Source organism: Microcaecilia unicolor, chromosome 10 (assembly GCF_901765095.1).
Source record: "Microcaecilia unicolor chromosome 10, aMicUni1.1, whole genome shotgun sequence".
NCBI classification, from domain to species: domain Eukaryota; kingdom Metazoa; phylum Chordata; class Amphibia; order Gymnophiona; family Siphonopidae; genus Microcaecilia; species Microcaecilia unicolor.
The window spans coordinates 115,729,413-115,744,176 of NC_044040.1; the positions used below are offsets into that span (position 1 = coordinate 115,729,413).

Sequence of the window (14,764 nt, forward strand, 5' to 3'; positions counted from 1 at the left end):
CACTATGGCCGGCTCCGTGAAACAGAGGAGCAAACCGTATTTTTGAACGAGATGGCCGGCCATAAGGGCGGCCATAGATATACCATTATCACGGTAGAAGCCGGCCAAATTAAATCCGGCTAAAGCATATCAAAAAGGCCACCATTAAACATTCCATTATTGCGGTTCAAACCGGCCAAATCAGGGACGGCCAAAGTATACGAACAATACGGTAGTGGTGACAAATAATACATTACTGTACTTGATAGTTTTCACTGTTCCTTAAATGTTCCCTCTATCTGGATGTTCGCAACTACATGCAGTGTACTTGCGGAACATGCAGGTACGGGAAATATATTGTGGATGAAGTTTGCATATTTGATATTGATCCATAAATGAAAAATCCCATATAAGGAAAACTCCACACGTAGGTCCCGCACGCATGACGGCCATGTGTCACAGCCGGCCATGCGTCACAGCCAGCCATGCGTCATAGCCGGCCATGTGGACGTGCACGTACTAACCTATCCATATATGGAATGGCGAACCATATATGGAGCCTAAGGCTGGCCATCACAGCATGGCCGGCCATATAAGGCAAGGCACGTTTTCCTGTATTGAATTAAAAATATGGCGATGAGAAGGGAGCCCAACTTCTCTGTGGCAGAAAAACCTGCTATTGGTGACCCTGTGCCTAAGGCACAGGCGTGTTCTTTTCCCCAGGCACCACCATCTGCCCCCCAGGAATCGGTGTATACAAGCCTGGGGTTACATCAGAGACCAGATAGAGAGGTAGGTGTCCCCCCCCTCCCTCCTGCAGCTATACATCTAAGAGCTCCCTCAGCAGTGTAACCACAAACTCTAGTCTGCATTCAAGGGTCATCACTGATATGTATACATGCCCATTCATTAATAGAATCCAGGTAGTAGAAATAAACAACATTCCCACATCCCTACAATACTACACACAAAAATTTCTCTGTCCTCACGTCCACCTGTATGACATCATCTGTACCAATGTTATGTCCCCTCCCCCCCCCAAGAAGTGTTTAGAATGTCTTCTATCTGATGTACAAATGATTATTTGTGTGCTGAAGGCAAGAAGGCCCATCCCCTAACGCCTGGTTTACAAACTTATATCTTGCAGAAGATTTGGCATCAGGAGGGACTTGGAGTCCCTCTGCCGTAGGTACCGCCGCATCCGGCTGCAAAGGCCCGACATGATCCGGGCCATGAGACGGCAGATCAGAGATCAGCGTAAGTATTATAAACAGGGCACCTGTACTCATTTCTAAATGACTTCATAATGTATATGTCCTGTACAATATCACGTTCCAAGTGGCTAATAGGCAACTAGTAAGTCAAAACACCTCTGTCCCAGATCAAGGCCTAAGGTTGCCGCTACCCTCCCGTGAGTGTGGCTGCAACTTCCAACTCACCTGTTCTGAGATGAGATGAATGAGATGACATGCCTCACTTCTGTATCCCCCTTTCTGGGGTGGATACTCGTTCATGGTAGTGCTGCCTCTGGTCCTACTCTTACTGGATGTCATTGCCTCATATTAAAGTGATGCGCTTCCCCCCCCAAAACAAAAATAAAGGAAACCCCAAAATGGTCAGCCAAGCAGAATCACAAATCATTATGCAAACATGCTGCTCAGCAATGAGTGTGGTCTGCCTGTGTAGTCTGAGTCAGATCAGCATCCAGGGTTCCCTGTCATCTCATCTCATGCATCTCACACCCCATCCCCTGCCTCAGGCCAGCTACGTAAGCTATGTTGGATGTGCTGATCTCAAACACAATCCTGTTACATACACAGGGCGGCAGCAGAAGGAGGGCCAGGAGCAGGTAGAGGGCCAGGAGACGGAGAAGGAGGCCCTGGAGACGGAGGAGGAGGGCCAGGAGACGGAGGAGGAGGCCCAGGAGGAGGAGGGCCAGGAGACAGAGGAGGCCCAGGAGGAGGAGGCCCTGGAGACGCAGGAGGAGGGCCAGGAGGAGGATGCCTGGGCAGACATGCCTCCCCTTGAGGGGGATGATGAGGGACCCCCCCCCCTGCAGTCTCCACCCCATCCCCACCCCCAGCCCCAGCCCCACCCCCATTCCTACTCCCATCCCTAGCCCTACCCCCATCCCTACCCCCATCCCTTGCCCCAGTACTGCACCTCCTGCAGCAACTGGTTGATGGCCAAACCCAGTTGCTGCAGGAGGTGTCAGCAATGAGACAGGAGATGGGGGCAATGCAGCAGGCTAATGAGCAGCACCTTAGCGCAGTGAGAGTGCTCCTGGGGCTGCTCATTAGCCTGCTGTGCACGGCCATTGCGTGTGGACGACGTGGGCACCATTGAGGGACATTTGGGGGGGAGGGAGGGGGGAAATATTGTACAGTTTGATTGCATTGTTACATTTGAATACACATTTGATACTTTTGATATAACAGGGTGTGTGTCTCTCTTTGTGCACTACATATTTTCAAATGCTGGGGTTGATGTGAGAGGAGGCAGCAATATGAATTGCATGACAGGTGACCTGTGACAGATAAACGTTGGTACATAGGTGTGATGTGTGGCCATACAGAAGGCCACCTGTTCCAACCAAACTGCATGGCTGTATGGTAAGGGGGGAGGCTGGGTGGGCGTTTCTGTTGAGGAACACAAATGCCCATCCAGACTCTCCCCCCCCTTACCATACAGCCCCACAGCACAGAGTTGGGTAAATAATAGGTATGTTGTCTAGCACTAGTGATCTGACAAGTAGAAACTAGCAGATACCCATAGGTAGCACATAGACGATGTTTGCTCTGTGATCGCCAGACACCCTTACCCACAACCAATCCTCATTGGTGAGGGCAAGGAAGGAGCTACAAACAGCTGGGTCATCTTTTCACATTGAGCAATGGTATATAGTGCTGAGGAGAAAAGGGAAAACAATGGTAAAAGCATTAGATGGATGTTTACTTCATCACAATTGCAATAAAATACAACAGGTACAGAAGGCCACATAAATATGCATTTTTTTGTTTTGATGACAGCTTTTTCAGTAGTAGCTCAAAGTGAGTTATATTCAGGTACTCTGCTTGTTTCTCAGTGCCAGGAAGGCTTTGAGTTTGCATCTGAGGTAATGGTGGGTTGTGACTTGTCTAAGGTCACTAGGAACAGATGGGATTTGAATCCACAACCTCTGGATTACAAAACCAGTGTTCTAACCACTAGGCCACTCCAGCCACCTGCAGGTAATTTGGAGTAGGAACTGTAACAATAAACCCTTTCTCTCACTATGACTTAAGGGCTCAGTAGGCACCTACCTGTGGCCACCTTGAAAATAGTTTGCAGGCTAGAATGTAGAAATGTTGTTGTTCCATACTTATGGAGGATTGTAGGACTGTGTTGAATAATGTGGAAAAGACATTCAGGGCATATGTATTGCTGAGAAGTGGCTTAGTGGCTAGGGTGCTGGACTTTGGTCTTGGGGATCTGTGTTCAATTCCCACTGCAGGCATAGGGCAAGTCACTTAATCCTCCATTGTTGCAGGTACAAATAAGTACCTGTATATAATATGTAAGCTGCATCGAACCTGCCATGAGTGGGAAAGGCAGAGGTACAAATGTACCAAACATAATGTATTTATTTGTAGCACTTATATCCCACATTTTCCCACTGGATGCAGGTTCAATGTGGCTTACATGCCTCCCCTTGAGGGGGATGATGAGGGGCCCATCCCCCCTGCAGTCTCCACCCCATCCCCAGCCCCATTGTTTACATGAGGTAAACCAAGAATATTGTATTACTGACATAATAAAACAATGCAAGCAGTGGAATAAGAAAGAACATATACTGATTTATTATATATTGAAATGGATTGGCGGCCATCTATTTTAGGCGCAGCACTAAAGCTGGCCGGAACTATATTATCGAAAACGATAATACTGTTTTAACCGGCCAAATGCATTGGATTTGGCCGGGGTTTGAGATGGCCGGTTTCTTTTTTTAGCGATAATGGAAAGTTATGTCGGCCATCTCAAAGCCGGCCAAATTCAAGGCATTTGGCCGTGGGAAGAGCTAGTATTTTCAGTGCAATGGCCCCCCTGACATGCCAGGACAGCAGCCGGCCACCCTAGGGGTCACTGCGGTGGCCTTCAGAAAGCTCCCACGTGCATAGCTCCTTTACTTTGGGAGCTGACCCCCCCCCCCCCAAACCCCCACCAAAAGCCCATACAACACATTCTGCTCTCATGGAGGTGGGTATGACATTTGAGGCTGGCATACAGGCTGGCAAAAAAGGTTTATGTTTTTATATTTTTAGTATGGGAGGAGATTGGTGACCACAGGGGGAGTATGGGCAGGTGATCCCCGATTCCCTCCGGTGGTCATCTGGTCATTTAGGGCACTTTTTTGGGACTTGGTCGTGAAAAAAAAAGGTCCAAAGAAAGTGACCTAAATGTTCGCTAAACACGGCTAATTTTTTTCGATTATTGACGAAAGCCGGCCATTTCTGTCCAGCCCATAACCATGCCCCAGTCCCGCCTTCACCACGCCTCCGACATGGCCTCGTCAATTTTGGCCGGCTCTGCGACGTTCAGTTAAACGCGGCCAAAAATCGGCTTTCAATTATACCGATTTGGCCGCTTTTAGAAGATGGCCGCCATCTCCCGATTTGTGTCGGAAGATGGCCGGCTATCACTTTCGAAAATAAGCTGGAAAGTCAATGTTTCTGTGAAGGATGTTAAAGAATTTAGAAAAGAACAAAACAAAATTACAAAAAGTTGGAAAATCTGCAAAGGCTAAGTTTGCACTTTTTTTTCTCTCATCATTGCTGTCACTCCATCTTTGTCTTACTACAGGAATACTGCTGATGAGATGGCATTGATGTCTCTCTGTCTTTCCCTGGGTTTAATCTTTTTGGATCTAGAATGGAGAAGCAAGAGTGTGGATGCCATACCTTCTTACCAGAGCATCTGTAAATTAGTAAGTCCTTGACTGTTCCAAACTGCTTCAAAACATAGACAGTAGTGGGTGCACCAGTGTGTTTTTAATTGCCGTCCTCTCCGTATCAGAGTTAGAGGAGGACTGCTATCAAAGATGACTCTTCAAAACCTCAACTATGGCTGTATCCCTTTGTGGTTTTGCTTGCCCTGATTCATTAAATCTGTGCAGATCCTGACCAGAACTTAGACCAACCATAATTTTTGTTTTCCATCAGTGGTGTGCAGTAGAGGATTCAGTAAATGTGTTGAACAACAAGAGGAGCTCTATGATATCAACATAGCATTTCCCACCTCAACAAAAACAAGTGGGGCTTGGCAACCCAGCACCATAAATCCTACCCCAGCAAGAACACCAAGAAAGAATTGGTGGGCCCAACCTAACACCTCCCATTTCAACAAAAATATGAGGGGCTTCGTGGCTCCAATATAACAGTCCCTCCCCCAGCAGAGACAGTGGAACTTGGTGACCCCAACAAAACACCTCCCATATCCCTTCCCAATCCTCTTTCCCCTTGTAAACTGTACGCAACAGCACATTCCTCTTCTTCTCTCTTAAACCTTGCACTTTCCTTGCCTCTTCAGTCCCATCCCTTTCCTCTTCACTCCCATCTCTTCACCCACCCTCCCCTGTCCCTTAACCTGCAGTCCACTTATCTCCTCTCTCTTCCCTCCACCCACTCTCTCACCCCATTACCTTCTCTCCCCCTTCTTTTGTCATACCTCTTTCTTCCTGTCCTGACCCTAACTCAAACTCCTTCTCTGCTCTATCCCTTCACTCTACCCTTCTTGTACCCTGAGCTCTGTTCACTCTGCCCACCACCCCTCCTTTTACCTCACATTCCCTTCTTTCTTTCTTTCTTTCTTTCTTTCTTTCTTTCTTTCTTTCTTTCTTTCTTTCTTTCTTTCTTTCTTTCTTTCTTTCTTTCTTTCTATCCTGCCCCAAACCTAACCCCATCTCTCTTCTGCTCTTGCCACCCTAAACTCTCCCCTCTGTACCCTAACACCTCCCCTTTTGTTACTATTTCTTCCCCCTTACCATTCCAAGACCCAGCTCCACCTTGCACTCATCTCTTTGTGCCCCCACCACTTCTCTTTCCCCTTCTGCTTCCTAAACTCCCCTCTCTCAGCCTCCCATCTGACCCGTCCAAAAAAAGGTGTTAGACTTAATAGTAGGCTCCTTTTCCTCCTACCTCCATATGGATTGATTGATTTGCATCATTTGATATACTGCTGTTTTGCCTTGCAGCAAATCATAGTGGTTCACAATACATGTAAGCACATAACTAAAGTTCACAACATGAAACAACTTCTTTTTTACTTCCTTCAGTGACCTGTGGAGATATTACAGCAGGAGAAGGGGAGTGTGTGTGTGTGTGGGGGGGGGGGGGGGGGGGGGGGACGACTCGAAGGCAGTAAGGAAATGCTGCCTTCTGCTTCTCAGGGATGCCTGCCACGTGCCTCACTCACTCTCTGCCCCATACGATGCTCCCCCCAGCCTTCCCACTCTGCCCCCAACAAATAACTATAGTTATGGCAGCAGTACAGGATTCTTTGCAGCTATTTCTGGGCTGCCATGAGCCCACCCCCTTCAGGGAAGCAAACATTTATAACTGCAGGTTTCATTCACCCCTGCTGAACAAAAAAAGTTTTGTTGCAAACAAAATACTTTTTACAAATCAATAATAAACATTACAGTCTTCTTACATACACATTTGTATTACCAATACTATTTTCCAACTATGTTCAAATTTCAACCCTTGTTAAACTCTTTGGCCCAGGTGTACTAAGGTCCCGGTAAAGAATCGCTCTGTATCTGTACCTCGGAAAAATTACCAATTTGGAAATACAGAGGGATTCTCAAAGCGAATTGCATGCAAATGAGCTGGTCGCTGCTTTTGTGATCAGCTCATTTGCATGCAATAGGGGGTGAATCCAGTCGGCAAGCTGTGCATGCACAGAACAGCCAATCGCTAAGCATGGCTGCTCTGCATATGCTACAAACGGCTTTCATACAAACAAATGAGCTGAGTTTATGAAAGGAGAGGTAGCGCTTTTTACATTTTTTTGCAAGCACAAGCCTTGTCTTGCTCCCACGGCCTAGCAGATGAAGGAGCCAACATAAGGAGAGGACAGGGTTGGCTCATATAACACTGTTGGGTTGAGAGGGAAGGTAAGGCTAAAGTTCTGACTAGGGTACCCACTGCCCTTGCACCAGCTCTGGATGCTAGTTCTCAAAATGCCCCTAAACACAGCTGAACGAAAAGAAAATAAATAAGGCAGAAAGTGAGCTGGATGTTAGATTTCTTGACCCCCACTAGTGCCAAAAGCAATTATTAGAAAGTCACAACAGTGCATTCCAGATAATTGAAGAACAACTTTCTGGAGCTTGCAGATAACATGACAGGACCTGAACCTTCAGAAAAATGCTTAAAGAATGCTCAGTATCCTATAAAGTATTAGGATCTTTGGGCTTTCTGGTGAGCAGAATGAACAGCATTCATAATGATTTTACTACACAAAACTGGCCAAAAATTCAGCACATGTGCTCAGAAGCTGAAGATTTGACTTTTTAATTTTTCTGCATGGTTTAGGGTGGGAGGGAGAATCCCCTCCTACAGGTATTTAAGCATCCACTGTTTCACTTCAATGCATCACCAGCCTTGACCCGTTCACAATTCAAGAGCAGGATTAATTACAAGCCAGTTGTCACTGTAAACATGCCAGTTGTCACTGTAAACATCATTTACAAGGCTGAAGCTCCCGGAGGGAATATTGCTAAAGACCTGTGGCAACATCCCAGCTCTCAGCCTGTGCTGCTTGTTAAGGAGGTGCAGAGAGACTGACAGTCTCCCTGTGCCTCCTTAATAAACAGATCTGGTGCTACCAAAATCCTGCAGCAAGGGTCTGCTTGAAATGCTGAAAAACTCACTCCTCGTCCATGCATCAAAATGCACCTAGCAGACAGCGTGCTTAGAAGGTGGTGGTAGGGAGAGAGGAGTGCACCTATTTAAGCAGATAAATGTAAATGTTGTTATGGAGTCTTCCTTCTTACAATCACCTTGACTACAGTGAAGAACTGTCAGGACTTGCAGCTCCAGACCTCCTGTTAAATTTTCCACAGTAAAGTTAGGGGCTGTTTCTCTTCATTTGCTCGGAAAATGACTGTGAATCGCTTTGCACGCACATTTGTATAGTAATTAGCTCATTATAATAGCTTTGCATTCTTTTTTCGTTAGCTGTTACCATGATAGGAAAAGAGCTCAGAGAATCCTTTTGTGCATGTCTCGTTTTACTCCTAGCTTGCTAAATTGGCTAGAACTGGTATAAAAACCAATTTGCTCGTTTGTTAGGTTTAGTGCATTTGGGTCTTGGTTTCACCACTTTTTCACTGGTTAGAAACCTCAAGGATGGTGAAAGGTCATTACCAATTTCTGGCAACACAAATTTTATTTGGACTCATTGTAGAATTTCATTAATCTGGCCTTATTTTGACTCATGTATGCAATTGGAATGGAAAAGTACGACTTCCCCTTGTTTCCAGGCAAGCACCAAATCACTGGTTCCCGGGTATCTTCATGTTCTTCTGCATCTCCTCTGCTGCAAACAAGGACCAAAAGACTTGGCTGGAGAATTGTCCATGCAGCTATCTTTTTTTTTTCTCTTATAATTCAGTTGGCAAGACCCCACTTGTAACCATTGGTTTGCTACATTTTTCAGGGCTTTAATCTGAACTGCTTTAAGATGTGGTTTCCACTTGTCTTTCTGTACCCCTTTCAGAGCTTTATAGTCTCTTTTGTCACTTTGTCCCTGTGTGTGGGGAATGTAGGATAAATCACAGATAATAAATTACCTGTGTCCAGGTTCCCCTAAGCAGAACTATCTGCAAGCAAATAATCCTGAATTAGGTCTAGGGGTGGGAACCTTGGAACCTAGCCAAACACTTCCGTTAGAAAGAACTGTAGCTGAGACTGTAGGCTGATATATATATATTAGATTTATTATAGTATGTCAGGTAAGAAAATAGAGCTAAGGTATACAAAATAGAACTCTGCAAGCTTTGGCTGATTACAAAATTACTGGCTGATAAAAATTACACTCATACGTCACACTACTAAACACTAATTCTTACTGGTTACCAGGTAAAATTACACCACTGATCAGTCACACTATGTTACGAGGTAGTACAGTTATTAGCAGCTTCTCCTAATCACAAGTACGACAGCACCAGCCTTCTGCTCAGGTAAATACCACTAACTAGCCCCCGACTAGTAGGAAATGAATCACCGTGTTTCTCACCAGGCTTAGACCTCAGGGTCGTCTCTCTCGGGAGCTGGCACGGGACACCTCACAGACTCAAGCTGGGTTCACAGCGAGTCTCAGTCGCAGCTGGAAGGGAACTCTGCAGCAGATAAGGAGGTCACAGGTCACGCAGGGCAGGTACAGCTGAACCACGATACTTTCCTCCAGATACACAGTTCATCAGTTGGTGGACCTTATTAGGTCTCACTGGTCTTCTTTTCACCTCCACCTTCTTCCAAGGCTTCTTCCTAACTCTCTCTCGTTGTTCCCGCTCTCCTCAGTCCCTGATGCCCAGGTGACCAGCTGGGACCAATCTGGATCTTCCTTGGTTCACTGCGTGGCAAGAACAGTTCGTTGTTCTTGACCTTCAAGTTGTTACATTTTGGTATGCATTTTCTGTTTCTCACCCGCCTTGCTGGAACCAGCCTCTCAGGGAGATAAGGGGGCCTGCTTTGCCCACAGCATGTCCTTGGTGTTGAGCTTCTGCTGTAATTTTCCACAAGCTGCAAAGCTGTTTCTTGCTGACACAGAGATGTGCGGGTCAGGGGTGGATGCAGCCATCTTGTTGAAACAGGATGTCATAGGATTATACAGGCCAAGGCCCGCAAGGTGAGACACACAGGGAAATACTCCTACATATTCCCCCCCTTGGAGATGGAATTTACTACAAAGGAGTAAAAGCCTTCTCCAATCTAACTAGTAATACAGCTAGACTGGTTAAGTCAGACTCATGGTCAAGACTGAGGACATAAAAACAGTAAATGTCATTAACTCAATACTAACACGCTATCAATGATAACTAGAAGCAAATACTTCATACAATCATACGCAATGTTCAACGTAGTTTCAAAATACTAATACAGCAAACTACTACTACTAGAACACTCGTAGGGTGTTAGCAGCTATGTCTTAACACATGAAATTATAATCAACATTACATCATCCAGATACTATAACATGCATGGCAAAAGCATCAGCAAAATTAGTACAGAACTGATAAGGTAAAGAATCTGATTATATGATGGAGAGGTCATCAAAATAGTTACACAAAGTCTTTCAGTCTCATGGCCATAGGAGATGAAGAACTGCGAATGAGCTGGCGTTGAGCCAAAACTTCTCGTGCCAACAGGGTCACAATGACAAGCATGACGATCCACGAGATGGTGAGTAGTGGAATGGCGACATGAGTGGTTACATTGACACCAGGAACCTCAGATGGGCGATGCTTGAAGTCAGTGACCTGGAGAGAATCATGGTTGACTGCAAGTTCAACGGTATGAGAGTTCTTAGACTGTAAAAGTGGCATAATGTCCAAAGCAAAGTCTATGGGATGGCCACGGAATACATTGAGAATCTCCAATTCGGATACAACAGAATCTGTATCGAGGTAAAACAAAGACACTCCTCCCACATGAACAACAGAGTATTTGGGTACAGCAATCAAACAGACATTGCAAGGGAGAGAAAAACGATTTATAACATCATGTTTGAGGAATGTAACAGTAAGCTCCGTGTTGGGTGTGCTAATCATCCACACAGTATCAACCACAGCTACAGTGGTATCAGAGAAATCTTCATATTTAGACACAGTAACCTTACATTTCTCTTGTACCTTTTCGGTGGACAGGCCGCAAAGGGCTTCTGTGGAATCTTTCAAGAAGGGTTTACCTGGGCATAGCCAATGAATATCTTTAGTTTTGTGACACAGATCCAAATTCGGGACTAGGTAATGTTGAGGATCCTCCTGTTGGTAAGCAACGAATTCTGGAGTCTCAACACGAAGGTACAAATTATCATGCCAAGTTCCCACATTCAAAACTTGTTTGAGTTGATACACATTCTCAGGTACAATAAAAGGTAACTGTAAGAGAAAAGCAATTTCCATACGTTCCATGTTAAGCATTAATGGAAGGGCCGTCCCTAAATGGAAAGCAGTCTGTATCTGGAAGGGTTCAATGGTTAGACGGGTAACTTTAGCAAAAGCATCCCTAATAACTTCCGATGGGACCAAATAAGTAGGTATGTGCCCTTGCATAAGATTACTAACACTGGTATTTAATTCCCTAAATAAATCTTGCATTAGGTCCTTGATTGGGTGGATAAAGAGACGCTCATCATTCAAAACACCTTTAATGATAGACAGATCTACCGTGTTTATCTCAATTTGGCGGTTATGCAAATTAACAAGAGTAACAGTATCTGCTATAGTTTTACCCTGGGCAATAAGCTGGTCCTGTTGGGATTGTAATTTGGCTTCTACATTCTTCAAATCTGCTTCAAAGGCTTTTATGGACTCTTGCAGCTGGCGTACAGAAATGGCATTAGCGACAGACATGGATGCCCCAAATAGTGAGCCAATAGCGGAAAAGATCAGACCACCCACAATGCCTACAAAACGTTTGGATCTGGCACCTTGGTGTTGAACAGGTTGAACCATTACTTTCTCTAACTGGGCCAAAATGTTTTTAACTTGGGCTCTGGCATACTGCATATAATTGAAAAACCAGGTTTGAGTGGAGGGAGACTTTCCCAACATAGTCAAATTAAAATGTCTCAATATTACGTGCATGGGATCAAGGGAAACAACCACTTTCTGAGTAACAATCTGTGATTGGGCGATCAGGAATCCCGGGGTATCTTGTAGGACGACTCCCGACCTTGGACCAGGTTCAATCATCTTGGACAAGGATCCCATCAGTAGGGTGGTCAGGAACACGGTAATCCAAGTTCTTTTCTGCATCTGCAAAAACAAAGTAAACAGACTATGCTGTTGTCTGGTTAGTACAGTTCAAGTCATCAACACATACATCCGGAACAGAATGACTGGGATGACATGGTCTCAGCTGATTGATGTGGACCCACTTAAGGTTATCTTCACCTTGAGAATTTTTTCTGAGGCGAATTTGGTAAGCCACAGGTGAAGCTTTTTCCACTATAGGGAAAGGACCATGCCAACTGGGCAGAAATTTCTTCTCTTTTACCTTGTTTCTGCCAAAATTGAAATAGAATACCTTGTCGCCAATTTGGTATTCTTTGGAGGTAGTCCCTTGATCATAGTAGACTTTTCTACCTCTAGCACTACTTTCCAAGTTCTTTTGGGCAAAGGCACTTTGCAAATGCTGACGCAAATGGGTGACGTACTCATGAGAGGAAGTAGCACTGGACAAGTTCACATCATTAGTCCTGTAAAGCAAATGAATTGGTAATATCATTTCCCTACCTGTCATCATCTCAAAAGGTGACACTCCTGTAGACCGATGAGGTGTGGCACGGATGGCCATGAGGACCAATGGTAACTTCATGTCCCAATCCTTACCTGAAGATGACACATACTTCTTCAGAATGGTGATGATGGTACGATTAGCTCTTTCCACTTGTCCTGAGGACTGCGGTCGGTAGGCAATGTGTAGTTTACTCTTCACTCCTAGCATCTTCCACATGTGTTGGATCACTTCGGCAGTAAACTGAGATCCTTGGTCTGAATCCACTCGCATTGGCAAGCCCCACCGGCTGAACACATGATTCAGTAGTAAGGTAGCCGTAGTCTCAGCAGTGCAATTGGGTGCAGGAAGGCACTCCACCCACTTAGTGAACATGCAGGTGACAGTAAGCATGTACTTGTTGCCTCGGGTGGATCGAACCACCGGTCCAACCCAATCAATCTGGATATCTGACCAGGGCATAGCAATGCCCTTCTTCCTGAGGGGTGCCCGATGGGATGGTGAAGATGGCTGGAAACGACAACAGGTCAGACAACCTCGTGTGTACAGCTTCACATCCTGACGCATATGGGGCCAATAAGCCACTTGCTTCAAGGTCTCATAGGTGATGCTTTCTCCTCTATGTCCTGCACATGGTTCATCATGAGCATGTTGCAACATGATGCCACGATATGTCTGAGGCACAACCCATTGCTCAATGCCATGCTTACTCATCCGAATAAGCAGGTCCTGGCGGATCTCAAACTTCTCTCTAGATGTATAGAGTATCCTCAGTTCTTCCGTTTGACACTCCTCTTCTGTCAATGGATGTTCTTGTGGATTCTGGATGTACTCATAAAATCTTCCAACCACCGGATCTGATTTCTGAGCCGTGACAAGGTCAAAGGATGGGACTTCACTGCTCCACTGGAACACTGGAGTCTCATAGAGCTGTTTAGTTTGCCGTCTGGTGACAGCCTGAACTGCCAATGCACCCGGTTCTGAGAACCGCCATAGTTCTCCGGTGAGCACACCTTCCTTCGCGAGTAGGTCTGCCAGATCATTCCCTATCTTGTCAGGACTATCAACTTTTGCATGACCCTTGACCTTCTTCCAATAGATGGTCATGTCATGGTCTCGTACCAATTGATCCAGAACCAGAATCAAATTTCCATGATGTACTGGTTTTCCTTTAGAATTTAGCATGTTGTTCTGCTTCCAAATGGGCAGATGAGAGACAAAGTTCTGTCTCACATAATCTGAATCAGTGCATATGACTAGTTCCCTAAGTCCTCTCTGAACTGCAGACTGTACCGCCACCAAGGCTGCAACTATCTCAGCATACTGGTTTGTCTGGGAACCCAAGCTGTGCTTCAAAGTCTCTTCAGGAATGGCTGGATTCCATACCACTCCCACACCTGCAACCAACTCATGGTCTGTATCACGGCGGTAGGCACAACCATCCACATAGACCTTAGGCATGGTCTCACAGATCTTTTCATCATACAGATGATGTAGATGAGGTTCTTTCTCCTGTGGGGGAACATCTGTTTCAGAAGTACCTGCAAGGGAATCATGGCCTGCACAGTCATGCAGGTCCGCCATACCTTGGGCTACTACATTGCGATGTTTCTGAGCATACCTTACCTCTAAAGGCCATCCTTGGAGAGCCAATGTCCAGGATACTATCCTGCTGTTGGACACCTGACCGGATTTGATTCGGTCGCTCCCCAGGAAACTAACAATCTGATGACACGTTTCCACGATTAGCTTCTCTCCTTGGATGTAACTCCTGAAATGTTGCAGAGCCCATACCGTGGTCCACAAGGATTTCTCACAGTCTGAATACTTCTTTTCCACATCAGATAGGCCTTTGCTAGCATAGGCCACGACCCGCTTGTCGGAATCATATTTCTGATACAAGACCGCACTCATGGTGTGCTTGGAGTAACCCAGGTCAACGTAGAACTCACGACCCCCCTCAGGGTACGCGAGGCATGGAAAGCGGCTAAGCTGCTCCTTCAGCTCCTGCATAGCAGATTCCTGCTCTGGACCCCAAGACCAGGGCATATCTTTCTTCAATAACTTGATCAAGGGTCTGGTGATCTCTGCATACTCCTCTATGAACTGTCTGGAGTAATTACATATTCCCAGGAAGGAACGAAGTTCTGTGAGATTGGTAGGTTGTTTCAGCTGTTGTAAGGCCTGTACTCGCTTCTTCTGAGGTCTCAGACCCTCTGCAGAAATTTCATACCCTAGGTAATTCAGCGATTTCCTGCACCATTGTCCTTTGGCTAGTGTTA

General features: G+C 45.7%; 1 protein-coding gene across 1 annotated transcript in view; it reads left to right on the forward strand.

Moving 5' to 3' along the window:
* The first annotated feature begins 1,199 nt into the window (after positions 1–1,199).
* The window catches only part of NRROS (negative regulator of reactive oxygen species), a 120,644-nt gene continuing 107,079 nt past the window's right edge, over positions 1,200–14,764 (forward strand). The window contains exons 1-2 of the mRNA XM_030215630.1: positions 1,200–1,236; positions 4,764–4,942. Coding sequence (XP_030071490.1) covers positions 1,200–1,236; positions 4,764–4,942 — 216 coding nt within the window. The remainder of the gene's footprint in view (positions 1,237–4,763; positions 4,943–14,764) is intronic.